General features: G+C 50.5%; 2 protein-coding genes across 2 annotated transcripts; both read left to right on the plus strand.

The window, feature by feature from the left end:
- Nucleotides 1–363: 363 nt before the first annotated feature.
- LOC129384430 (uncharacterized) lies at nucleotides 364–10,560 on the plus strand. The gene is made up of 3 exons (XM_055069883.2): nucleotides 364–537; nucleotides 4,595–4,826; nucleotides 10,128–10,560. The coding sequence occupies exons 1-3, from the start codon at nucleotides 441–443 to the stop codon at nucleotides 10,438–10,440; spliced, it is 642 nt and encodes a 213-aa protein (XP_054925858.1). The 5' UTR covers nucleotides 364–440; the 3' UTR covers nucleotides 10,441–10,560.
- Nucleotides 10,561–17,686: 7,126 nt separating this feature from the next.
- Nucleotides 17,687–19,478, plus strand: LOC126529578 (uncharacterized). Its single transcript, XM_050177101.3, has one exon. It carries the CDS (start codon nucleotides 17,748–17,750, stop codon nucleotides 19,476–19,478), a length of 1,731 nt encoding a protein of 576 aa, XP_050033058.1. The 5' UTR covers nucleotides 17,687–17,747.
- The last annotated feature ends 8,119 nt before the right edge of the window (nucleotides 19,479–27,597 follow it).

Raw genomic sequence — 27,597 nt, forward strand, 5'->3', positions numbered from 1 at the left:
GTCGTCGAGCCCGAAAGAAGTGTGTCCAATTGTGCATAACTACGTGATTGCTACTTCGAGACTCCCATGTTAAACAGCTTTTCCTCAATGTTAACACTGTATCGCGTTATTTTCATAATATAGCATCTTCGTGAAAAATGGCATGACCCCTATTCAAGAAATGAAAACAACTGAAGAATAATTTAAAACGACTATTAATAAATATATAAAGTACAGCTCAATCAGTTAACACGATTCAAGAAGGTCATATTATGTTAATAGTGAGAACCATGGGTAATCCCCCACCCTCGCGGGGATGTGCCATGGTTTTGAAGGAAGAAGTAGAAGAAGAAGAGTACCGCCCCAAGACAACCCCATGCAGAATCAAGGCGGCAAGAAAAAAGCTTCGGAGCAAAGCCCCGTCGAAACATCAGCGCAGGTTGCGGTCACTAGCCCCGCGGATGCGGGGCAAGCCGCATCACCCGCGTACGAGAAGGCGCACAAGAAACGCACCAAGAAGCACATCAAGTCCCTCGACGCAAACCGCAGAGACAGCAAGTGAGTCGCCACTCTTGGTTTTGTTTACAGCAACAGCTGTTAGGGACTCGCTCCTCTAGCCGTTTTATTGAGCGCTCGAGTCCAGCGGTAACCGTTGGAGTTGGAAGAGTGCCTTCTTAAATGCCAACGGCAACAAAATTTCGAACCTGCAAAAAGTGCAGTTTAAGATTGTGTAGACATAGTACACGCTGCCTCCGTGTAAGATATAAGTTTAGATAAGAGTGCATGCGAAAAGCTCGCAAGAGCATACCTCGTTACCGGAACTGAAAAAGAAAACATTACGGGAGAACCTGTCACACAATGACTGTCGACGGTAATGCGTTAGCACTGAATCAATATTGTCTCGTTGTAGGGATGGTGAAGAACATAATAACAAGAAAATTGAGGAGCCATTCCACTCTGTGAAGGTGGATGACCAGCGAAGCTGTATCACCTATCATATCACAGGGGTATGCAAGGGTACATGTATTTATTTTTATCACTTGGTAATGGTAGTGACGATAGCGTTGCGATTGCTGCGATATACAGTGACTGTTTCGTTTACAACCTTAGACAGAACCTTGGCCAAAGTTAAATTTACATACACAACCTTGGTTGGGTAGTTGAGTGACTTGGATTTGTGTGGCACTTCAAACCAAGCTGTTCTAGCACAATTTAGTGAACAATTTTTTCTCTGGCTTTGAAATGTCCACATTGAAGTCCCCAACGATTATAACAGGAGTTGTGTCATCACGGCTGAACCATTCAAAGTTAGTTGTAATGAACTTCTAGATATCACACTTGGGTGTGCCTGGATATAAATACACAGTGAATATCACAGTTCCGTTTTATTTGTACGGCAGATACATCACCACAGTCTGCGGCATAATCCTCTAGCGAGTCAGGTATTTATGACAGTACAAACATTTTACCCTTTGCGTATGTGGAAATGCCGCCTGCTCGTGAGTCCATGGGCTGTTCACAAGCAATTCCAGTATACCCTCCGATTTCAAACAATGCATCTCGATTGATCTATTTCAGTTATTATTATCATTATTATTATTATTAGTAGTAGTAGTAGTAGTAGTAGTAGTAGTAGTAGTAGTAGTAGTAGTAGTAGTAGTAGTAGTAGTAGTATTGGCGGAGTGCTTGAAGCCTGCTTCATTGCACTGAGACCAGGATCGGCCCATGCTCACCTTTCTTATTGTTGACGCACAAACATGAAAAATACACGGAAATATTGATTTATGTACTGCATTTACTGTTCGTGATTATTAATATAATTAGGAACGGGTTTCTTAAACTTTGCTTCACCTCCTTTACGGGTCGGCCCGGTATTGCACTATCTCCGGGATCGGTCCGCGAAAAAAGTTATTTTTATCCATGGACAAACCAAATACATTGGGAGGTAGAGGCGTACAACTTTCCTGTAAAACTGCGACTCACGAAACTGTTTATTGGACGAGCCTGTGCCCAGAAAGACAGGCTACACCCAAAGCACAACGATCAAGCGTAATCGTTGGTGCCCGTGCGCCTTTCAGAAAGTACTACACCATTCATGTCGCGCATTGAATCTGATTACACAAAGTTCGGCAAGAACATACATAACAGAAAGAATCAACGACAACACTCCGCTAAGTTCCAAATCATGCAGGCGCGTCTTCCGCTGAGCGATAACATTAAGTTAGCGGGTGAAATACTGTCCCCGTTAAAAGGATAGATGAGTACACGTGTCAAGTCCCCATCCTAAATAGCATGGTCCCAATGCTCCAAACTTTAGACCAACTTGCGTCACTGGGTATCCTGGTGTCAACAGCGCAAAACGTTGGCGGAACACGAGGCAACAAGACGACACCACAAGCGCTGTGGTGTCGTCTTCTCGTCTCGTGTCCCGTCTACGTTTGGCGCTGTTAACACCAGGATGGAAAACCAACAAGCCCAAGCTGCTATTCTAGCGTCACTGGGTATGTGCAACTCTCCCATAAACATCTTTGTCGCCAACTTTCATCACTGCGTAGACGTCTCTCTTCATGATAATCATCGTATAAAACGTGAAATCTATATACCATATAAGTAGGGGGCTGCTGAGCACGAGGTCATGGGGTCGAATCCCGGTCATGTCAGCCGCATCTCGATGCAGGCGAAATGCGAAAACACCGGTGTACTTAGGTGCACATTAAAGAACCCCAGGTGGTCGAAATTTCCGGAGTCCACCACTACGGCATGCCTCATAATCAGAAAATGGTTTTGGCACGTAAAACCCTATAATTTAATTTAACATATGTAGACACTACCTATCAGTAGATCACTAAGCACTTTAAAGTTGTCAATCTTCTCTAAATAATTTGACCGCGCCAAATCTCATCAGACTAAAAGACCTAGCACAGCTTGGCAGTTTGCGCTAAGCCACACGCACAGCCTACCAAAGAAGAACAGGTCCTACTGTAGCAGCCACAAATGGGCCCCCTAGAACCCCAGCTTGAATGACCCTCTACCAAGGAATACCGCCTCCAAGATGCACTACATGCCAGGGAGTGCTAAACCAGCATTTCCTCTTGGGCGTATGTAAACGGAGGTTGAGGACAAGAGACCATCACAGCACTCTCAACACAGGATGACAAGACAAGACTGATTGGTTACATGAAGCAACATCTAGTACCCCATCGCAAGGAAGGACAAGCCCCCGACTTGGACCCCACACATGCCATTGATGCCCATGATGCCCCCAGGAAACCACAGCACGCAACCAAGCGGTCCCGTGAGCAAAGGGGACCCACACTGGCATTAGGCGTCAGCATGAAAATAAAGCAGTCATTCATTCATTCATTCATTCATTCATTCATTCATTCATTCATTCATTCATTCATTCATTCATTCATTCATTCATTCATTCGTTCATTCATTCATTCCAAAAGAAAGGTGCGGCACCAATTTTGTTCGTTTATTCCCAGAGCTTTCGTCTTCTTCCGCAAAGACACAGGTGCAGCCGTAGTGGAGGCTGCTTGCGTCTATATTTGTTTTATGCAGTGAGACATTGTGTTATTTTATGTAGTGAACAGGAACTCATCAAAACACTTCACGCATTTCTAGACAACCACTGTGCTCATTATTGACTCACGCGACTGAAAACAACACAAATATACCTACAAGTTGCAGTGTTGCCCGAAAGACGAAACTCTTATAACGATAGCGAAGTAACAGACAAATACGCGAAGCAAGGTTTCTTAGTTCTATCGGCCGCACAAATCGCAGCTGGCATTTAGCTTATTTTATTGCGAAAGAGCGCAAACAAAGGGACACAGAATATCCAGATACCACAAGAACTTTAGGGGCTTGTCGTGTTATCAACTAGCCCAGCCCTGACCTCTCTACTCTTGCATTAGCTTACTCATTAAATTAACAAGACTGGTGTCACGGATGCACAGAAGTAATGAGCCGATCTCGCTCGGTGACCACGCCCGCTCGCTGTCACAACGCTGGTGTGAAGCAGAGCGGGAGCAGCGGTGAGCGAATTTCCCTTGGCGCGGTCTCTCGTTTCAACGCGAAATAGGCCATGAGAACACAACGTATAAGAAGTCAAGAGCTGCCTCGGTTCACCTTAACTTTGCAGATTCCGCTTATTACCTTAAAGATACAGCGCGTACGGCCGTGCTCACCCGCGACCGCACTAGAAAAGGAGACGTGTGCTAACCTCATTCGTGTGCTAACCCTACTGATCCCCTCAGCACGTAGTCACTTGTCCGCTCCCGCTTTCGTTCGCACGAGATGACGGCGCGCATTCTACTCGTTTTCATCCCTCCCCTCCTCTATATTGTGCACGCGAGAAGACGGAGCGCATCACGCCATCGTCCTTCTCGTCTCACTTTCGGACTTTCCCTCGTACCTGCAGCATACGGCGTGCGACCGCGATCTTATCGCACTTGAACGTTATCTGGAACCTCACGGTGACGGTGACGCCGACCCCAACCGCGATGACGACCACAGGAATTCGTCTGGACGGCCCATATAATTCCAATCCTATAAAACGCGGCTTTGGCGTGGCCACATGAATCACGCTTAATGCGGTGCACCCACGCAGGTCTCCTGAGTGCGGTGCTGAGTCTCAGCCGGCCAAAGACAAGAAACCAAAGCGACAGTCGAAGGCCAAGAACAGCGGCGGAACCTCAGTGCCACGACCGTTGTCTCCCATCGACAGCCCGTTGGAGCTTTCCCAACCGCCTCTGCCTTCCGTTGGAAAGTTGGCTACTACCCCGGATGCGCTTCCGGCTGCGCCCCCTTCTGGTGCTCCTGAAGCACCTAAACCTGCAGACGTAAGAATTGTCTTCAGAAATCACCGTGCGAGATATCTTCACTATCGCACAAAATGTGCTTTTCGCCTCGCCAGGTTGCTTGTTTTCAGTGACGGAATCGATTTTCCTGCCTCTCATGGCGAAACATTTACAGCATTATGGTAATGGTCGCAGCCATCGTAATAAAGCTAAATATAAGATATCAATCCCAGATTCTACTACTCTACGTCCCAAAGTCCTGCCATGACAATGCAGAGTTATAACTGTTGCATAAGGCCGTTGATTTGCCTATCAGAAAAGAGAAACGGAGCATACTGTTGTCATGGGTAATTTCAATGCAAAAATGGAGAAAGACATGCTAGGTATCAGGCAGTGGACAACTACGGAACCGACTAAGAATAGCAAAGGAGACAAGTTGGCAGAATTCATGAAAACGAATCGCTTGCATATAATTATTACTTTTTTTTCCGAAGCGCTATAACGGGAGATGAATCTGGAAAATCCCTTACGGGGAAACAAGAAAAAGAATATATTTTATATCGTGTGCCGACCGCAGCATTTTGCCAGAGGGCGACGTGTTACGTGGAGTACGATGCAGTGACCAAAAGTTAGTGGGCAGGTGGTTTCTCTAAATTTGACGACAGAAAGAACAAAATTAGACAAGAAAGAAAATCGCCCAACGTATACGCAGGCAGGGTGCAAGCAGATGAATTCAAGCTAGTGCTCGCGAATAGGTTGTTTATACGAATGGATTAACGTTCAGTGGTATTTACGCGTTGAACTGTGTTACTATTGTAACTTTTTGTTCCTATCCGAACATTTTCCCCCTTTCTTTGTAAGAGGAAGAAATGTGAAATAAGGAAGTGGAACGTTTAAAACAAATATGAGGCTTGGTACACGAAGATGTACATAACAGAAAAATTATTAGACTTTATCTAACCTAAATATCAGAGACCGCGATTGAAGTTGGAGATAACGCACCAATGAAACAAATAGGCAATCCACGAGAGTAAATAAGGGCCTAATAAACGCGAAACAGTAAAGTATCTAACTTCAGAGTAGGGATAGAACTGCCTGAAGTGTTAAAGCTGATAAAAGAACAAGTAATATTCCAAAATATAACATATGGAAAGAGTGGGGAAACCGTAGGATCTGGGGAAGTAAGAATAAAGCTTGATACAGAAAAGAGCGAGATGTATGCAGTGAAAGCTAAGCTGAACAATGCCATCAGCTATTTCGACTAAACAGAAAAGGCAGCGGAGGAATTCTGCAGTGAACTGCTCAGTCCCCAGACAGGACAGGTAACCTTCAATGAAAGTAGTGACGAAAAGGATAGAGAAGTTCCGCGTGTGACGGCCGATAAGTTGAGAAGGGTTTTGCAAAACATGTTGCGGAGAAGAGCGGCACGAGAAGAGGGCATAACAATCGATTTAACTAAGACGGAGTAGATATACAATTCGAAAAGCTTGCGACCCTTTATTTGCAATGCCACGTGACGCAAAATGTCCCCGAGAGTCGCAAGAAGTCCAACATGATGCTCACCCACAACAATGGAGACGCGAAAGGGTTGAATAATGGCAGGCACATCGCCTTGTTATCGGTGTGCATAAAGTATTCACCAATGTAATTTCTAGTAGAATTTCGGCAACACTTGATTTCAATCAACCATGCGAACACGCTGGTTTATGAATGAGGTATTCAACAATGGACCGGATCCACGTTATCCACCACGTCATTGAGAAATCTGTGAAATACGGACAACCACATTGTATGGTTGTCATGGATCACAAAAAGAAGTTTGGTTCACTAGAGATACCAGCAGTATCTGCTGGTATCTGCATTGCGAATGCATTGCGCATTCGAGGTGTGCAGAAAGCATACGTGAGCACCTTAGCAAATATTTAGCATATATTGCACTGCTACTATAATTGCTTACAGGAAAAGAAAAAATATACTCCCCGTGTGCTTACAAGAACTTAGTAGCGTCTCCTGGCGGGCTAGTTGGTACATGGCTAGAAATGGTTTTAGGCGCAAACTGAGACACGGACAAAGAACAATCACAGACAGGCGCACACTTCCAACAGATTTTCATTTTTCGCGGTACTTCCCTTCATATACTCTCAGGCATGCGCACAAGAACAAGAACAAGAGCAAATGAGTTTATGTGACTATGATACCAAGATTAATGACATCCTCTCCGCAAGAAAACTATACACATTCCCGTAAAGAAACAACGACGGAACGCGGACACACTAGTCTCCAAACTTTCTTTAATACATGGCCTCTGTTACTTCCCGCGCCACCGTATATCGGGTTTTCCGTAGTATGAATGTGTTTACCAGCAAACCTTCACACGTGCACACCGTGCGATGATACTGCACATGGGAGCCTGTCCCATTTCTGATTGATAATGCGTGCTATCACAAGCGATCATTTATACAACGGCGAGTTTGGCCGATGTATGCCCTGCCGAAGCTTAAAGAAATCTTATAAACGACCCTGGCTGAACATTAAAAAAAAGCACTTTGCGTGCTTCTGAACACACACGGCACTTTGTAGAGATGGCAAGCGAGCACAAATGCGTGAAACTTTTCGGGAAGCCGAAAACACTACTGGGACATCATACCTGGAAGCGCCATTTTTTAACTAGTGAGCCACTCTGTGTGCCGCCGGGATGATAACAGGAGCGCGTTTTCCTTTTCTTTTTGCTTTCTTCTCAAGCATTGTTTTGCTCACGCAGAAATTTCTTTAACAAAGCTTCGCGGATCGAAGATAACAAACAAGTTGGGAAGCCCACCGGTACAAGCCTAGAAATTTGCAAATTGAAGTTTTCCTGAATAACGTGGGAACAGGACCTCGTCGTCATCATCATCATCATCATCATCATCATCAGACAATTTTAAGTCCACTGCAGGACAAAGACCTCTCCCTGCGATCTCCAATTACGCCTGTGTTTCGCCAACCAATTCCAACTTGCGCCTGCGAGTTTCTTAATTTCATCACCCCACCTAGTCTTTTGCCGTCCTCGACGGCGTTTCCCTTCTCTTGGCACCAATTGTGCAACCCCAACGGTCCATCGGTTATCTAACCAGCGCAGCACATGACCTGCTCAGCTCCCTTTCTCTCTCTTAATGTTGATCAGAATATCAGATATCTCCGTTTGCTCTCTGATCCACACCGCTCTCTTCCTGTCTCTTAACGTTATGCCTATCATTCTTCGTTCCATCGCTCTTTGTCCGGTTCTTAACTTCTTTTCGAGCTTCATTGTAAGTCTCGAAGTTTCTTCATATGTTAGCACCGGTAGAATGCATTCATTCTACACTTGTCGTTTTAGTGATAATGGTAAGCTTCCAGGAAGGATCTGAGTATGTCTGCCGTATGCGCTCCAACAGGACCTAGTTAACGTCTACTGTAAGCCTGTTCTGGCAATTGCTCTGCTGACTGTGTTTCAATGAACGGAATGAAACGGGAAGAATTCTTTGTGTGCGCGGAGGCTGTACGTCCAACACACATGGGTTTCACGAAGCGGGAGTTGAAGATCTAAAAATGCCGCTTGTCAATATTAGGAAGCTCACGGGTAAGCTTGAGTCTTTGTACATGTACTTTAATAAGTGTCTAAAACGCCCGTAACACACTCAGTGTGCGCGATCTCCTGTTGCTTCTCCAAAACAATAAAAATATCATCGACATACCTCAACACCCGTAAAACCTTGTGCTTTAACAAAGCGGCATCCATGTGGTGGTCAATGCTTGCAAGGAAAGTGTTGCTTCACACAGGTGCCACACATGATGCTCTACATATACCATTCTTCTGCACAAACAGCTCATCCTCAAAGGAAATGAATGTTGTATCAACATAAAATTTAAAAAGTGCGGAAATACTTTCAACCGGAACTTCAGCATTGTTATTTAAAAGGAAGTAAAAGGAACTTCAGAAGGAAATAGCTCATATAATTAATTTTCATCTCAGTTAGGCATGACTTTAATCTATTTAATAATTTAATTTCGCGTCTTCTAGCAGTTTCGAGTGAATGAGTGAAATAAACTCTGTTACTCTTCGCACTATGGCCAGCTCGCCACGTACCCACCGGCACGAGATGTCCCGGCACTTGTTGAGTTCGACAACAACCTTGCCACGGTCGAACAGAGGGGACCGAAGACGTAAGGCGGCCTCACCTTTTTTGGGTCACATCGGCGCTTATGCGCCTTTGTCGCGTTCTTGCAACTACCTCTTTCTTTACGATGTTCAAAGCGGGCTTCGTCAGCTCTGCCGTTGTGCTCCGGCTACGACAGCACCGCTGTTTGCAAATCTGTGTCTCTAGATTATGTGCGCCGGCCTTTCGACGTGGCCCCTGATCTTAAGGGCATGAGTAACGGTGCGGTCGTTGATTGTTCGAGACCTGGATGTGGTGACCGAACACGATATTGTTAATGATTACTGAAAAATCTCCGGCGGAACCCAGCACGTTATTGCAATTAGTGTCGACGCAGAGCAGCGACGGACCGCATTGCCAAATTCTTCACTTCGGTGCAGTTGATATCACTTTATTTTTACCCACATCTTCCTCACTCCTCATAGTTAAAAACTCTTCAATGCAATCTCTGGGCCCATTCTGCTTACTTTTCTGCAAACTAAGCAACATTTGACGCCATCTTTTTAACTTCTCTCTAGCTGATACTGTAATTTCCTATTGCCGACTTCCTCACTTCTTACCTCTCGTCCTGCTTGCCTGTTGAGACGCGAAACCAGTGGCACAAGCCCTTTCTAGAGGAATAACCAAGAATGTTCACATATAACAAGTGTCACATGCTCTGTTGCACATACCCCGCGGCCAAAGTAGTCTGTTCGGTCAGACACCTAGCGGCACCTGCCCTGTTGCACATTCTCAATTGCCCAAATTGCCTATTCCGAAATTGTCTATTTGAGAAGGTACTCAGTGGAACATACCAAGTGGCCCAAGTTGGCCTGAAAGGGTTTAAGAAATATCGCGCCAAAAGAACATGAACTCCATATAATGCGGGTCGGAATAAAAATAGTGGTCGTTGTATTCAGTGCAGTTGTAAAATTTGCTACATGCCAGGCTCAGACGTTCATAACAGATTGCCAAAGGACTGATAAGCTTCCCCCACCACGTAAAAAAAAGTGTTACTAGACCCCTTTTTAACAGAATTCGAAACTCTCAGTTGCTTGGATGGCAGAAAGCACCTAGAATAACGTAGTGCTTGTTGTTCGCTCCTCTTCTGCCACAGTTAAGCTTAAGAGCCCACCCGACGCAATTCAGCTCAACATAACCGATTCTTCTCTGCTCGCCCCTACCACAGGGTCATCCTTCCGATGATTGGGAGCGCGGTGATCATCTGTCTCATGCTGGCCGTCATCATCGGTATGCTCGTGTCGAACCGCAGGCGTGCCAGGGTTACTGGCACGAACGCCACCAGGCCGACCACAGTTATCAGTGATGACGTGGAGGTGACGGCTACATCGGCAACAACGACCAGTGTCACAACGCCTAGTGCTACAACGACCGGCACGACAGGCACCGAGAACACCACAATCAGCCACAGTCAGGGCGTGGTGGTAGAACAGACTGAACCGGTCAGCTGGGACACGGCGACATTTTTGGTAGTTCCATAGAGCGTCCGCTTTGTGTATCCCGGCCTTATTCCTTCGCATGCTGAGGGTACATTGTGCACAAGAGTGAATACGACGCGAATATTTCGTAAGAATTAATTTTCAACATGTTTTCTGGGCCTGGTTACGGATATATTCATTGCTCCCATACGATGCCCATTGGATGCAGCACGGAACTGCAGCGCAGTTCTGCAGCACAAGATGCAGCACAAACTCTGGTTCGATGCGCATCGCTTGTCTTTAGACGCTCCATGGCTGTACTACGTAGTTCTATCTTTTCGCAAACAGTTATGGGATCACAAGGCACTTTCCTGTACCTGTAATTATCGCCGCTGTATCGAAGCCGCCTACGTCACCTTAACCAAGCTTTTAACACGAAAGCGTTAAGGGCCCCTTGTCGCAGAAAATTCTGCGTCGGCGTCCCGCGTCCGGCGTTTATTACGGTTACTTAAGGCGCAGTTGCCGGGAAGCGTGTGAAGCAGTCAAGGATCTTTGAAAGCTCTCGCGTTCCGCTATTAAAGGCGAAGCTTAAGCATCCTCAAAATTTTTTACACCTCTAATGCTCTGCCAGCGTTTGACGCGTCCATTATTTATTATTTTAAATACACGCTTCTTGATATTAAATGAAACAAATGTCTAAAACGGATCCCAAATAATACGCACTATAGGAATCGATGCTATGAGAAGCGCTTTGCACGTTGAGGTTCAAGCATTCTTTCGACTTCTCCAAGGAGTTGTCAGATGGTTTGATGTACCTGTGTAAAATGAACAGTTGTAAGTATGACGACAAGAGCAACACGTCGACAATGACGATGGCGATACCATGGTTGAGACAGCAAGATGACAGTTTTTACTCTTGCGAAAAAACGCTTCAACCTGCTTTGTTACGACAATGGCTGATCCAGAAAGCGCTAAGATATTGCTCAGTGCCTTGGTAGAGTCATCCACGAGTAATAAGAGGGAATTACTGGTGGATCTGGGCCAATCGATAAGATGGAGCAGCCTCGATGTAAAGAAAACTACGATGCTACCGCTTGTGGTGCACGGCAATGTGTAATCAGGTCGGTGTTGGAATGCAAGCTTTCGCGCATCTTGTCTGCTTTCGCTCGTCTTGTGTGACGTAACGCATGTGACGGTCGTCTCAAATAGCTATGTGAATAAATCGGTGGAATCAAGTAAATAAGTATGGTGTTTTATGTGCCAAAACCACTTTCTGATTATGAGGCACGCCGTAGTGGGGGACTCGGTAAATTTGGACCACCTGGGGTTCTTTAATGTGTACATAAATCTAGGTGACGGGCGTTTTTCGCATTTCGCTCCCATCCAAATGCGGCCGCCGTGGCCGGGATTCGATCCCGCGAGCTCGTGCTCAGCAGCCCAACATCATAGCCACTAAGCAAACAATGTCGGGTGGAATTGAGTGACTGAACGCCTGTAGACGCTTATTCACCTTATTCAAGAAATGACGACCCTGGGGACCTATAGCTCTTTCAGTAAGTACACTTAGGTATAACGTTTATAAGGAACCGTTTAATCCAGCTGTGACGAAGATCGGCAGGCTAAAAAAATGGCTGTGGCTTAGCTAAGGTTAAGCCCAGGATGCGAAGCATACTAGCCTTTATTTTAGTTGTTGAACTGTTTAGCCTGGTGAACTGCTGTTGCTTGGCTATATTTGGTTCGGTTAGACGAAGAAACAACTCATGCGTTACTCTGCTTCACCTTCAAGAGTGGAACGCGACAGCGTTCCCGTCGGCCCGCCAAGGGGTGTAAGACAATGGGCTACGGCGCAGCGACTACGCGCCCCGCATTGGACGCGGTGAGCGTCGAGCAACGCAGCGTTCGGCGCGGCAACGAAATGTGCGCCTGAGCAAGCAACGCACGCCTGAGCCTTAGAAACAGCTCGTTTCTAAGGCAACACCGCATTCACTAGAGGCGCTTTTGTACCGCTTTGAAGCATCGTACTCGTGGCTCAGTGGTAGCGTCTCCGTCTCGCACTCCGGAGACCCTGGTTCGATTCCCACCCAGCCCATCTTGCAAGAGTTGAGCCAAAGCCACCTAGAAACAAGCGCAGCTGCTTATATACAGCCGCGACGGCGCGAGTTGGAGCCCCGTTTCTCCTCTGTCGTGACGTCACGGTGTCACGTGGTATGGCATGGGGTCACTAAAGGTCATTAAAGGCGACACCGCCGCGCCTGAGGAGCTGGGTTTAGCTCTAGTAATATGCTTCGCATAAAAGTCCCGTTGCCATCGCGTGGCTCATACCCAGTTCGTTCGCTGGCTGCGCCCTAGCTGCTGTTGCCGCGAGAGAAGGCCTCGTTCTCTCGTTCAGGTTCACACAGGACACTGCAAAGTGACTTCGGGAGAGTTGACATTTTTGTTCTCGTTCCCGGCAAGCGTTAGAACTACGCCGAAACTCAACCGCTCAGTCAGCAAGCACGAAACAACCCTCACCAAGTCATGCCAGGCTCTTTCCCCTTTTATACTACTGCCTAGTTCCTTACAATAGTCTAGCAGCACCCAGAACGCGTCCACAAATTGGAAAATTGCACTAGAACGCACATCATGACTTTGAAACACTAAACAAAAGCAATATGTTAAAAATCCTGCCTCAGGAAGAAAAACATCAGTAACAAATAACTGATTCCTACGTTAGGGGCTTCGACTTAAGCCATCGGCGTTACCGTTGAGACTCCCCTTTTTGTAACGCACCTCAAAGGAATGTTGCTGCAAAGCGAGGCTCTAGCGCAGGAGGCGGCCATTTGTGGAAGAGATGGTCTGCAGCCATTGGAGAGGGCAGGGATCCGTCTCGAAGCATGCGAAGCGGAGATCGCAGCGAGCGACCGTACACTAGCTCAGCTGGCGAAAACCCCGTAGCCGCATGCGGCGCGGTCCTTAACGCAAACATCACCCCAGGCAGACACAGCTCCCAGTCAGTTTGTTCTTGAAACCACAATGCTCGCAACACGCGCTTCATCACGGAGTGGAGCTTCTCAACGGAATTCGACTGTGGGTGGTACACTGAGCTGTGTAACAGCTTTACCCTGCACCTTTCGAGAAAGGCTGTCGTCAAAGCGCTAGTAAACACTGTGCCCTGATCTGATTGGATTTCCGCAGGAAAACCAACTCGAGCAAATATGGACAGTAGTGCATTGACTATCTCAACTGAGCTGAGTTCTTTAAGCGGCACTTCTTCAGGGAACTTTGTCGCTGGGCAGATCACAGTCAAAATGTGTCTGTACCCCGTGGTTGTTACCGGCAGAGGTCCCACTGTATCAATAACGAGCCGTCTAAAAGGCTGAAAAAAACGCTGTTGACGCGTCGGCGGCGACGAACGCACTTAACCTCGGCTCCGCCAATGATCGTCTCTAATTGCGGTCATTCAACCCGGATCTCGCAAATTTTGGTACCATCGTCTCCGTGAAGATCAGCGGCACAAGTGGACACCACTTTCATCAAGGTGGGCCCATTCTTGACGAATTCCTGAGTGCTCGAAGATTTCGCCGACCGCCGCACCGCTAGGCCTAACGGCGGTGCGGCGTCTTTCTGGTGCGGCGTCCGCCAGCCCCGGCCGGAGACTGCCCGGCAATGGCGGCTCCGAAGAGTGTGACTGGCTACGATCCTGCTTCTATGCAAGTCATACGCATGGATACTGCTCAACTCGAGGACCTTCCACCATCCGAAGAAGAATATTTGGACGACATGGTCCGCATATGACGGCGCAAGCAGAAGCCTCACGTTCCCAAAGTTGCCGGTGCCGCCAAGCAGCAACAGACGCCGGCTCGCTCCGCGCATGCTGCGCACGGGGACGCGGCTAGCGCGACCTTGAAAGGCGAAGCCCGCAAGCCCCAATGGCGGCCGCAGCAAACGCCGCGCTTTGGGCGCGACGAACTCATCGTGGTGCTCAAGCCATGCACAACATTGGATCTGAAGGCGACCTTCGTTCCAGGCCAAGCCGGAGTTGCGGTGCGCAACCTCATACGTGACTGTGGAGAGGTGGACCTCTCTGTATGGCCTGTGTGGGATCAAAATGTGTTAGTGTGTGAACTGAACTCAGTGCCTGCCGCCGAGAGGCTCCTCGGGGACGTTATGCTGGTGGTAGGGGACCGCCAGCTCCCATTCCGTGGACACGCCAAAGCCTCGGGTGATGTCTGCAAGGGGGTCATCAACATTGACCCCAACGATACATCGGTCTCCCTTAAGCAAAAGCTGAGGTGGAGGCACGGCGAGATTCTCTCCGTGAGGAAACTGGGCGACTCTAACGTCGCAGTGGTCACCTTCGAAGGGAAGAGGGTGCCCCGTCAAATCTACTGCAGCGACCAGGGCATCCCTGTAAGACTTTATAAGAAGACGATCCCCGCCTGTGACTGCTGTGGCACGGTGGGGCACCGGGCTGACGTCTGCCCGAATCCACAGTCAGGACGCTGCGGCCGCTGTGGCTCTCAAGTGGCTACCACTTCCGAGGGCCCTGCTGAACATGATTGCACCCCTCGTTGCCTCATCTGCGGGGGCAACCACCTCACCGGTGCTGCCGGCTGTATCGGCAAGTACCGGAAGCCTATCAAACCGAGGACTCCACCGACCAACGCCAGGCGGAAGTCGGCTCCCAAGCAGGCTCCGCCCACCAATGTCAACAACAGGATGTCTACCACTACGACGGGCAAGTCCGGACAAGTCAAGAGGAACGCGAAGTACGGGACCAGGACGAAGGCGCCGACTTTCAACGCTGGGGATTTCCCGTCCCTGGAAAACGCCCAAATCAAGGTGAGCGGTTGGGTTAGGACTGTCTCCGGGCCTCCCTCCCCCTTCCCAACCGAAGCCGCCCTACAGCGGCAAAATGCTGAACTCAGGCGCCAGACCGAAATTCTAGCTAACAAAATACACGAGCTAGAGGCAAAATTGGCCAGGCTCACGGAGCCTCGGGCAGAGGACGGGCCTTCGGAGCCCATGCAGCAAGCTGAGGTGGCAGAACAAGATGACAGGGCCTCGGCCACGTCAGAACTATCTAGCGTCTCGCAGTACTCGGGCAGCACAACTGTCGAGCGCATGCCCATTGTAGAGCACCGTTTGGAAAATTTAGAACGCACAATTGCGGACATGCCAGGTAAAATTTTAGCAGACATCAGGGCTTCCTTCCGGGAACTCTGGGAACAACAGCTCCCGCACATTGTGCAGAGCATAACTCCAGCCGTGATTGACACTGTCCTGTCCATAGTACAGGAACGGGCTAGCGTCCAATTTAGGAACAGCCGCTCTCGCTCTCGTTCCCCGCGACCGGATTTGCGTAGGCGAAAGGTGGTCACTCGCCAGACCATAGGCTCCCAGGAACACAGTCCGGCTGCCGCCTCCCCGGAGATCGTGGTGCCTCTGTCTGAGGTGCCATCGCCTTCAGGGAGTGGGCATGCCCTTCCCAATTAAAAACAACCTTCACTATGGCTATCCGACCCCAGCGGAAAGCCCTTAATAAAGCCGTAGAAGAGAAATTCGAGATCATACGGTGGAACTGCAGGGGTTTTCGGAGCTGGAAGAAACGGTCGCACTTCCAGCTCTACCTGCAGTCCCTCGGTTCCGTGCTGGCGGTCCTGGCTCTACAGGAACCCGGCGCGGAAGCTAAATTCACTGGGTATAGCTCGTTTCAAGGATGTCCTACAACGTGCATCCTGGTGAACAAGGCGTACACCGCAGTCCCGGTCGATCTCGACTTGGAGATTGAACAAGAATACACCATGGTCAAGGTCCTGCCACTTAAGCGCCATTACCCGTCAATACATATTCTTAATATTTACTGCCCCCCGCACAAGCAGCGCGTAACTTTCAACGAAATTTTCTACCGCGCGCTCAAATTGGCTGACAAGGAACCTCTCGTGATTGTTGGGGACTTCAACGCTCCCAGCCTTCATTGGGGATACCACTTTGAGAAGGCCAGAGGACGCAAACTGGCGGAGTTAATATCCACACTTTGTCTCACGCTGCTCACGGATCCGGCATGGCCCACACGCGTGGGCAATTCGGTAATGCGTGACACATGCCCTGACCTATCTCTCGCTAAGAACGCTAAAGATGCCGCCTGGGAGAACCTGGGGGACTGTCTTGGTAGCGATCACTGCCTTCTCCGGATCACTCTTCTGGCGAAGGCGGCTCGCAAAAAGTGGAGCAAGGCCAAATTGACCGATTGGAATAAGTTCAGAATGCAGGAGGTACCTCCCTTGCTCTTTTCCAGCGGTTACGCTGAGTGGGCAAAGCAATTACACACAATACAGCAACAACACGTTACGACAGTTCAGACTTCCGAAGACATCCCCGCAGTGGACAATCACCTAATGCACCTGTGGGAGGCGCGCCGAAGCCTTACCAAACGGTGGAAGAAGCAAAAGCTGAATCGGAAGCTTAAGGCTCGCATTACCGAACTCACGGAGCAAGCCGCAGCGTATGCTGCCCAGCTCACGGACTCAAATTGGATGGAAAAGTGCAATTTGGCAGCGCGTCAAATGAGCTCGAGAGGGACGTGGCGTCTCTTTCGCAGCCTCATTGACCCCACTCAGACGAGAGGGGAGACGCAACGACAACTTCTGAGAGCTTTGCGCGGGTGCCAAGGCACGACAGCTCAACTCGCGGACACGCTATGCGACAGGTATCTCTGTCGCATAGAGGACCCGATTGGGCCCGAGTACGAGTACGCGGGCAAGCCTAATCCAGATCTTGATGCCCCTTTTACATTCCACGACCTTAGGGCGGCTTTGGCTAAGATGCGCAGAGGTACGGCTCCGGGCCGTGATCGCATAACAGTGAAACTATTGGCGAATCTTCCGGACTCGGCCTGCCTTCACTTGCTAGAGTACATTAATCAGATCTGGGACGGGCGTCCACTCCCTCCTGATTGGAAGACCTCCTTGGTCACTTTCATCCCTAAGCCAGGCAAGACCGTAAATACCGACAACTTAAGGCCCATCTCACTGACTTCGTGTGTGGGCAAACTTATGGAGAAGATGGTTCGCGATCGCCTCTCTCCGTACATGGAGGCTAAGGGCCTCTTTGCAGACACTATGTTTGGTTTCCGCCCGCATATGTCTGCACAGGACGTCCTCCTCCAACTACATCGCGACATAATACGACCCACAGCCATGCGCCACAACGACAAGGCCATCCTTGCCCTCGATCTTAGGGGGGCCTTTGACAACGTTCGTCACGGCAGCATCCTGGCAAACCTGAGCACCACGGATTGCGGGCGCAAGGCATTCGCCTACGTCAGAGATTTCCTCTCGAAGCGTCAGGCCCTCCTTAAGATCGAGGACGAGGAATATGGCCCATACACCATGGGCACACGGGGCACTCCCCAAGGAGCGGTCTTGTCGCCACTCCTTTTCAACATTGCCATGATGCAGCTTCCACAACAATTGGCCCGGGTGGAAGGCATCCAACACGCACTTTACGCGGATGACATAACAATTTGGACTACCGAAGGGAGCGTTGGGGAAATGGAGGACCGCCTCCAGCGGGCCGCCTCCATCGTCGATAGCTATGCTATCCACTGTGGTCTCCAATGCGCTCCTGCGAAATCGGAACTTCTTCACATTAAAACCTATCCCAAAGACAACACGAGTTTGCGTCTCTTTCTGATGGGAGGTCCTATTAGAGAGGTCGAGGAGATCCGGATCCTGGGTCTGTTCATCCATCACAAACTCAGCCCGGAATCCACTATCGACAAACTCAAACGCATAGGCGAACAGGTCGGACGTATGATCCACCGCGTTTCCGACAAACGCGGCGGGTTGCGGGGCAGGGACGCGCTTCGGCTCGCCCATGCCTTCGTAACCAGCAGGATCCTATACTCCGTACCCTACCTTCGAACTACAAAGAAACACGGTGAACGCATCGACGCCATCATAAGGAAGGTTACAAAGCGAGCTTTGGACCTCCCGGTGGCTACCTGCAACGCTAAGTTGTTGGCTCTAGGTGTGCTTAACTCCTACCAGGAGTTAAAGGAGGCCCACCTTGTGAACCAATACACGCGACTCTCGCAGACGGTGTCCGGGCGCCACTTGCTAGACCGCTTGCACATACAACACGAGTGCATTCCAGAGGAGACATGCAGGCTTCCGGAGCTCTGGCGTCACAAGCTCTGGGTCCCTCCACTCCAGCGCAACATGGACACGCAGACACATGAAGGCAGACGAAAGGCGCGCGCTCGGGCTCTCGAACACCAATATGGATTAAAGCAGGGTGTATACTACGTTGATGTGGCAGGGCCGTCGCCCGCTGGATTCTACACGGCTGCCGTAGTTCACCAGGACCAACGAGTTAACGGACTTTCCTACCACGCTTTCAACTCCGCGCAGGCCGAGGAGGTTGCTATAGCACTTGCCGCCTCGGACCCGAATTCGAAGGTAATCATCACAGATTCGCGCAGAGCCTGTGAGCACTACCTGGCGGGCGAGATATCACCTTTAGCCTACCGCATTTTACAGCGAGCCGTGAGGAAATCGGACCCCTCACCTAAACGCATTATTTGGACTCCGGGCCACCAGGGCCTTAGAGGTAACGAGGCTGCGGACGCGGCCGCCCGAGCGCTTACCCACCGGGCACCTCAACCAGACTCTTCCGGCTCAGAGATTAGACAACCGCTTCTGCGGTTCAGGGAAATTCTGGCAGACTATTGCGAACGTCATCGGCTTTTCCCGGTCCCTGCTAAGGGCCTGAGTAAGGCCGATGAACGAACACTGCGGCGCCTGCAGACAAACACCCTGTTGTGTCCTGCAATAGCAAAACATTTTGACCCAAAAGTTGATGGGCGATGCCCTCACTGTGAGGAAGTCTCCGATAACTTTCACATGGTGTGGGCATGTCAGATGAATCCGTCCCTTCCCCCCAACCCTTCCCCCACTAGAGAGGCATGGGAGGCAGCCCTACTCAATTGCTCGGCGCTGGAGTCCCAAAGGGCTCTAGTCCAACGGGCGCGGGTAGCAGCTTCGTCCAGTGGGGTCCCAGACAAAGGACTCCACCTATGTAAAGGGCCATGTTTGGCCTGCAAACTCTCAATCCGTTGAATAAACGTTTTTCATCCATTTAAAAGGCTCCGTAATGATAGGTACCAACTTCAACGGCGCCTTCGATTTGTCCCCTGGTTTGCCCACCCGCTGACAGGTGTCACATGTCCTCACAAAGTGGTCCGCGTCCCGAAAACACCCTGGCCAATAGTACTCTTGCAAGAGACGGTCCTTAGTTTTCTTAACTCCTAGGTGTCCGGACCACGAAACCCCATGCGGCAAGCGCAACAGATCCTGACGGTAGCACTGAGGCACGATCAGCTGATCGAACTCCACTCCCCTGCGGTCTAGATACTTCCGATACAGGACCCCACCTCTTTCCACAAAGCGAGCATTTTTCTTGGTGGTACCTTCCTTGACATTGCAGCGTATGTTTTCTAGGCTGCCATCCTTTTTTTGCTCGGCTATCAAAGCCGACCGGCTGACTTTTAGCAACCTATTAAGTCCGTCGGACGTAGGCGCGATGAGCAGATCTGCAGATAGCTCTTCTAACTTTCCCGTGTCGGGCATTTCCTCTCCAGTATCTGGTGCCTTCAACGCTGCAGGCTCAATTTTATTCAGTTCGGACGTGCTCTGAATATCAGTGTGCTGCGCCTCTGACCCTTTCTCATTGTTCGACTACGTCGGCCGCGCAACTACCGCCTTTGCAGCGAGCTCCCGAACCTTCGATCTGGTTAAGGCCTGAACGCTAGCCTCACCAAACAAAAGCCCCTTTTCGCGCAGGAGGTGATCGGACCTGTTCGAAAATAGGTACGGGTACTGGGGGGGCAGCATAGATGACACTGCGGCCTCCGTCTCAAGCGCTCCGAAAGGTCCTTCAATAAGCACTTTTGCTACGGGCAGACACACGCTATGAGCTTCCACGACTTGCTTGATCCATGCGCACTCGCCCATGAACATATCGGGTTCTACGTAGGAGGGGTGAACTACATCCATTGTAGCTGCGGAATCGCGAAGCACTCGGCACTTTTTCCCGTTCACGAGGAGGTCTCGCATGTAAGGCTCGAGAAGCTTCATGTTCTCGTCAGTGCTGCATAATGACAAAAACACGACTTTTGTTTTTGTTTCTGGACACTGCGCCGAAAAGTGACCCGGCTTCTGACACGTATAACAAACGCGCGCTTGCCTCGTCTCGAACCGTTTTCTGCGTTCGGCTTCGGCTGCCGCCGTCTCCTTAGGTTCGGTCGGACTGCTTTCACTAGCATCCGCACTACGTGTGTTCCCCCTTGCTCTCATGGGTGTGAACTTCGGCCTCTCAAACTTCGAGCCAAATTCACCCTTTTGACCGTCCTTAGCTCCGCGAGCCCGACGCGTCACAAACTCCTCGGGTAGCTCAGCGGCTTTAGCCACTGTACTATATACGTCTGGCCTATCCAAGACCCAGTACCGCACGTTCTCAGGTAACCGACTGTAAAACTGTTCTAGCCCGAAACACTGCAGAACTTTCTCGTGGTCACCAAACGCTTTGTCTTCTTTGAGCCACTCCTGCATGTTTGACATTAGCCTGTAGGCAAACTCTGTATATGACTCACTTCTGCCTTTCTCATTTTCCCGAAACTTCCGACGGAACGCCTCCGCTGACAGCCTGTACTTTTTTAGCAGACTCGATTTCACTTTGTCGAAATCCTCTGCCTCCTCTCTCTTCAAGCGAGCGACTACGTCGGCCGCCTCGCCGGGTAACAAAGTGAGCAAGCGCTGTGGCCACGTTTCCCGAGAGAACCCCTGCTTCTCGCACGTTCGCTCAAAGTTAACCAGGAACAAACCAGTGTCCTCTCCAAGCTTAAACGGCCGCATCAGGTCAGTCATGTTGAACAATACTCGTTCTCCTGCACCGTGTGCCTGACTTCCATTACGAGCGCCTTCCATCTCTACCTCGAGACGCTTCATTTCCAAAGCGTGTTGACGGTCGCGCTCCTCTTTTTCTTTCTCTTTTTGCTCTTTAAGTTCGCGCTCCCTCTCCTCAATGGTCTCAAGGGATTCCGACAGCTCGTCATCCTCAGCTTCTAACTCAAGAATAGCCCTTAGCAGTTCTGGTTTTCTGAGTTTGTCTGAGACATCCAGACCCAACTCTCTTGCAAGCTCCAGCAATTTCGGTTTCCGCAACGAGTTCCAATCCATGGCTGCTCTGAATGCTGCTTTCTCTACTGCCTACTATTGTCTTGCCGCAAACTAACCCGGCAGCAACGACAACCACAATTACCAGCTCTGTTTCTGACACTAACAAAAGCCTGGCAAAACTCAGAAGAAGAAAGTCCCGCACTCACCAAACCTCGCAGCCAAGAATTCAGCGCAGTCGTTCCGCTGCAGGCAACCAGTCATCACACAGGGCTCGTTGCACTGCTCCCGGATGGTCGTTGTGCTGCTCAGCATACAGTCAACTGCAGATCTTCGCTGCTGGCCTCCGTTGTCGCGATCTCACCGCTACCAGCCAGTTGTTGTGATCTCAGCGCTGGCACCGGTTGTTGCAATCGCGCCGCTGGCACGAGTTGTTGCAAATTGGTCGCAAGCCCCAAGGGTAGCGTTGGCCTGGCGGCCTGGGGCACAACTTGAAGCATCCGAAGGTCCTGGTAAAGCATGAGTCGACTGCTAACAGAACAACTTGTTTATTCTAGCATCGCAAAAGAGCGGGCGGTCAGGTCGACCGATGTGGAGAGACGGGAGAGCACGCTACTCAACGGAAGAAATCGGAGCCTCTCTCGGCGTCCGGGAGCAGCTGCTTTTATACTCTCGGAGTCGAGGGGGAGAAGGAACGCCTCGTCAGAGGCGCACGTGATGCGGGGCACGGACAGGCTGAGAGACACGTTGAGACGAGTGTAGTGACGCATCCACCGGGCCGGCGCCGGTCAGACCTCCTCGCTTCACACTTGGGGAGCTCCTCTCCCCGGCTGCCGCGCTTTGACAAGCGTGGGCACCAACAGCACACACACACACACGCACACTTGAAGACACGTGGCATTGAAACATGCCTGGACGCGCTTGGCGGGGAGGCGTATCGGCGGCGCTGAACGGGCCAAAATGTCCGCCGTTTTGAACGATACCCCGGCGTCCGTTGCATCCACGCCGGCTATACCGCGCGTCGTAGGCGAAACGTAGCAGCAGCCTTCAAAACTAACGTGACGGAGGTATTCGGGCGCCCCGCCGTTCGCAAGCTTCGCGCCGAGCAACGTTTGCGCAGTCGTGCGCAACAGTGCGGGGAGACATTTACAAGTTATATTGAAGATGTTGTCGACCTCTGCAACCGCGTTGACGTCACAATGGCTGATGCCGAGAAGATCCGCCATATCTTAAAAGGCATTGAAGACGACGCCTTCCAGATGCTGTTGGCGAAAAATCCGGCGACAGTCTCTGAACTCGTCAGTCTCTGCCAAAGCTTCGACAAACTCCGCAAACAACGCATAGCCACCCGCCAATCTCCTCCTCAGGCGACTTCAATGTCGAGCTTGGCTGTTTCCCCGGATAACACGTCGCTGCTGCTACAGATCAAGGAGTTCGTCCGTGAAGAGGTGGCTCGTCAGCTTTTTGTGATTCCCCTTACACACGGCCAGTCGAATTCTCCGTTGGCGCCCGCTCTCCAACCTGTCATCAAGGAGCAGGTAGCCGACCACATTCCACCTTCTCTCCAGCAGGCTCCGGTTGCCGCTCCCTTGACGTACGCCGAAGTCGCTTCAAGGCCTGCACCACAGACCTACGGTCCCCTTCGCCCGCCTTTGCGCCCGCCCGTATCCGCTCCAGTCCTGCCACTGGTGCAGTATATACGCACGACCTCAAGATCATTGGCGCACGGAAGACAATCGTCCGATTTGTTTTATTACGAAAGCAATACTGCTCGCACTTTCGGCCCATCGGTGGTCGTGGCGCCTCCTTACACAGCTGCGCGTCACGCGACCGTGTGACGTCACGTCAGACCGAGAGACGGGGCCCCAGCTCGCGGCATCGATGGTGGAGGCGAAGCCTTGAGCGCCGCTGCTGCGGCGCTACCGAGAAAGGGCGCTCGCTAGTGTGACGTCACGCTAGGAGGATAAATGGGGCTACAGCTCGGCTCCTCGCAGTGGTACGCGCGCTGCCTTGCGCTATGTCGGATGATGTGTAGCCATAAGTTTAACAAATGGCAACCATGTCCACACCATCAGCCGAGCTAAGGCGCAGCCAAGCCTCGGCTGATGGTTAAGCCTGGAAGATTGCTTTCGCAATCTTCCAGGCTTAACCATGCTAAGCATTCAGCCAATTTTTCTTGTGGCCGTGCTGGACACGTAGCACGTCACTCTCGCCTCCTTACACCGAACGTCCCCAGCAATGTGCGTCCATATGCGCCACGTTTCCAACAACGCCGCAACTATTCGGACATCTTTGAATCCCCTGCCGTCGAGACCGCACTCTCCGCTCACCGTTCACCTTCTCCTCGCCGCCGCTCCCTTTCCCCCATGCACCGTCGGCGGAGCCCTCTGCGCCAGGAAAACTAAAAATCGCAGTTCAGGAGGCGAGAACTGCGCTGTCTGCGAAATGTATAAGGCCTCACACTTCCCCGAAAAACGTTATTAAAGTCGCAATAGAAGGAACATTGACGCTAGCACTTGTCGACACCGGCGCTGCACTTTCAGCGATAGATGCCCGTATTTGCCGCAAGATAGTAAAAGTGACGACGCCGCTTTCTGCACTGTCCCTTCGGACTGCCTACGCGGCAACAGCAGCTAGGGCGCAGCCAGTGAACGAACTGGGTGTGAGCCACGCGATGGCAACGGGGCTTTTTAGCCTGCCGACCCCCTTTACACAGCCATTATAAGGTGACTACGTCTCTTTCTTTTATTTTCATTTCAATAGAAAAAGAAGCTGTGCGGCTGATGATAATTACAGATGAGGAATTTGTACAAGTGATGATGATGTGTAGAGATGAAGTAGTCAGTCATGGGTCGCGCTCGCACTAATTCCCTCCCGCAGTACAAGCGGCCGCCTGGTGGCGCGGCATATGATGAAACGCGCCGAGTTTACGGTTATAAGCGAGATACATGCACAATTTCTGTACCACGGCAACAGTGGTCCGAAGAAATTCTAAGAGGTGAGATGTGGTAATTAACAGGTTTTGTCTGCTCAACGACCATGTAGGGTCCAATAAAACGACTGACGAATTTTTCGCATAAACCGGGAACACGCACAGGAGTCCATAGAAAACGTTCGCCGCCAGGGGAGTAAATGACAACACGGTGAGTCGAGTTGTAGCGATGCTTACGCACATCCTAAGCGATGTCGCAGTTAATGCCGGCTCGATGACGGCAGCCTTTGAGGCGAGCCAAAATTGTTCTGTGAAGGGCGTTGCTGAGGACACGGGAGCCGTAAGGAACGAGACGTCCACTAGGTGAGCGCCCATAGACGAGGAAAAATGGAGAAAAGCCGGTGGTGAGTTGTAGAGCCGTATTGTATGCAAATGTCACAACGGTCCGATTGCATCCCAGTTGGTGTGTTTGGGGCTGATGTACTTTGCAATCATATCCGATAGAGTACGATGAAAACGCTCTGTCAAGTCGTTGGTCTGCGTGTGGTAACTCTAAGTGGTCTTGTGAATGGTGTTTGAGGCGCGCATAACTTCGGTAAGAAGAGACGAGAGGAAGGCTTTGCCGCGGTCGCTGAGGAGAACGCGCGAAGCTCCGCGACGTAAGAGGATGCTGTGTGGAAAGAAATCGGCGACTTCAGCGGCACTCCCAGGCTGTATATAGGCTGTCTCGGCGTAGCGTGTCATATGGTCTACGGCCGTAACGATCGAGTGATTGCCATGGGAAGTCTTGGGAAGAGGACCGCACAAGTCAATTCGGACGACCTCGAAATGCGAAGCGGGACAAGGAAGAGGTTGCAAAAGACCAGGAGGAGGAGTCGTAGGTCGTTTGCGGCGTTGACAAATAGCGAAAGATGCGGCGTACGTGGCTGCGGCAGAAGAGAGGCCAGGCCAAGAGTACCGACTTCATATTCTGTCGTACGTATACTGTGGTCTCCCAGGAGGCCTGGCGTCGGATTATCATGAAACGCTTCAAGCACCTCACGTTGCAGAGAACGTGGTGTGATTAGTACCCATTTGTTGCCATCGACATGATAAATATAGCGATGCAAAGCGCCATCGTGAAACTTGAATTGTTCAGGTTGTCGACGCAGTCGGGCGTTCGGAGGTGAAGCAGAGCGTTGCATGCGGTCGAAAATAGTTTGGCAGTATGAGTCAGCACGTTGGTGGGAAACAAGGACTGATTGGTGATTAGGTTTCAGCCATTCGAGCGTTGAGACGGACAGAGGTGATGAAGTGGGCTCGGGCTGTACATCATTAAGATTAGGCGATACTGAGTCATTATTGCTCCGCAAAGGGCAACGAGATAGAGTATCTGCGTCTTGGTGACTCTTGCCGGACCTGTACCTAACATCGAAGTCATACTCCTGTAAACGGGTCAACCAGGGACCAAGGCGACCCGGTAGGTTCTTTAGTGACCGTAGTCAGTGCGTTATGGTAGGTGACGACTGTAAAGTGACGGCCGTGGACGTACGGCCGAATCTTTTGCACTGCCCAAACAACAGCAAGGCACTCTTGTTCGGTGATAGTGTAATTTTCTGAGCAGCAGTCAGCGTCCGACTTGCGTAAGCAACGACTCGTTCACGCAAGGTGATGTAATGTTGCAGGAGAACGGCACTGAGACCACGACTGCTGGCGTCAGTGTGAATGATAGTAGCTGCACATTGGTCAAAGTGGCACTGTACCGCGTCGGACGTCAGGGCCTCCTTGAGGGTCAAAAAAAGGCATAAGTGCGAGTCGGCCTAGTAGCAACAGATTCATTTCTTTATAGTGCGCAAAACAAACAGGGACGAAGAAAAGAAGCAACACAAGGACGAGCGCTTTCTAACAACTGGTTTTATTTTCGAAGAACCACGTGCTTAAATACCCACAGATCTGCGCGATCTACTCAACAGAACACGCCTATAGCGCATACAACACTTGTGATAAAATGCAGCGGATAAGCGCTACCCGGTCCTTTGTTTTGCTCCTTTTCTTCGTCCCTGTTTGTTTTGCGCGCTGTAAGTTTAAACAAAAACAAGGCACTTTTACAATCGGCGGACCAAACTAAGAGCGTGTTATTTGAGGGAAGTTGATGGAGCGGAGACGCAAGCGCATCGAAGTTGCGTATGAGGCGCCGCAAGTATGATACCAGTCCGAGAAAACTGCGCAGGTCTTTTGGGCGCAGAGGACGAGGAACCACAAGGATGGTGGAAAGTTTCTCAGGGTCCGATCGAATGCCACTTTTCCTGACTAAGTGCCCCAGAACTTTGGTAGTCTTTCCTGCGAAAGTAAATTTTTTCGTGTTGAGCTGTAGGCCAGCGTTTGCAAAGTAGGTTAGCACTTGTTGAAGAAGCTGCGTTTTGGGAAGGTGGTTGAAAACACTGCAATGTCATCGAGATAGCAAAGACTGGTCTTCCATTTTAAACCGTGCAGGACATTATCTATCACGTGTTCGAAGGTGGCAAGTGCATTGCAGAGCCCAAAGGGCATCACATTAAACTCGTATAGCCCATATGGCGTGGCAAAAACAGTTTTCTCCTTGTCGGACTCTGACACCGGTATTTGCCAGTAGCAGGATCTAACGTCAAGACTAGCAAAATGATCGGCACCCTGTAAAGAATCTAGTGCGTCGTCGATCCGTGGCAAACGGTAAACATCCTTGCGCGTGATTTTGTTCAGACCAGGGTAATCAACACAAAAACGCACTGAACCGTCTTTCTTGTGCACTAGAACAACTGGAGAGGACCAGGGGTTTGAGGAAGGTCGTATTGTATTCCGTCGAAGCATGTCCAATACCTCAACGATTTCGCGCTCCTCATGAGACACGAGATATGGTCGCCGGTGAACAATGCGGGAGCCGTCAGTGTGCATGCGGTGAGTCGCAGCAGCTGTCATACCGAGGGCTGAAGAATTGATGCCGAACGAGGAACGGTGTTTTTCTTATAGTGCGAGCAGATCGCGACTCTGGGCAGGGGTCAAGTCAGGGCTTATGGTTGCCGTGAGCGGCGTGGAAGAGGCAGAGAGTGGCGACGACGTTGACTCTGGTAGTACAGTCCAAAGGGCAAGAACTGCATTAGGCTGTGTATGAACAGC

Source organism: Dermacentor andersoni, chromosome 9 (genome assembly GCF_023375885.2).
Source record: "Dermacentor andersoni chromosome 9, qqDerAnde1_hic_scaffold, whole genome shotgun sequence".
Taxonomy (NCBI): domain Eukaryota; kingdom Metazoa; phylum Arthropoda; class Arachnida; order Ixodida; family Ixodidae; genus Dermacentor; species Dermacentor andersoni.

Excerpts from the sequence above, each read along its gene's own strand:
- LOC129384430 (XM_055069883.2), top strand. The coding sequence starts at position 441 with ATGCGGGGCAAGCCGCATCACCCGCGTACGAGAAGGCGCACAAGAAAC. Across the intron at positions 538-4,594 it reads GCAAACCGCAGAGACAGCAA|GTCTCCTGAGTGCGGTGCTG; the intron begins GTGAGTCGCCAC and ends GCACCCACGCAG. Across the intron at positions 4,827-10,127 it reads AAGCACCTAAACCTGCAGAC|GGTCATCCTTCCGATGATTG; the intron begins GTAAGAATTGTC and ends CCCCTACCACAG.
- LOC126529578 (XM_050177101.3), top strand. The coding sequence starts at position 17,748 with ATGGGCACACGGGGCACTCCCCAAGGAGCGGTCTTGTCGCCACTCCTT.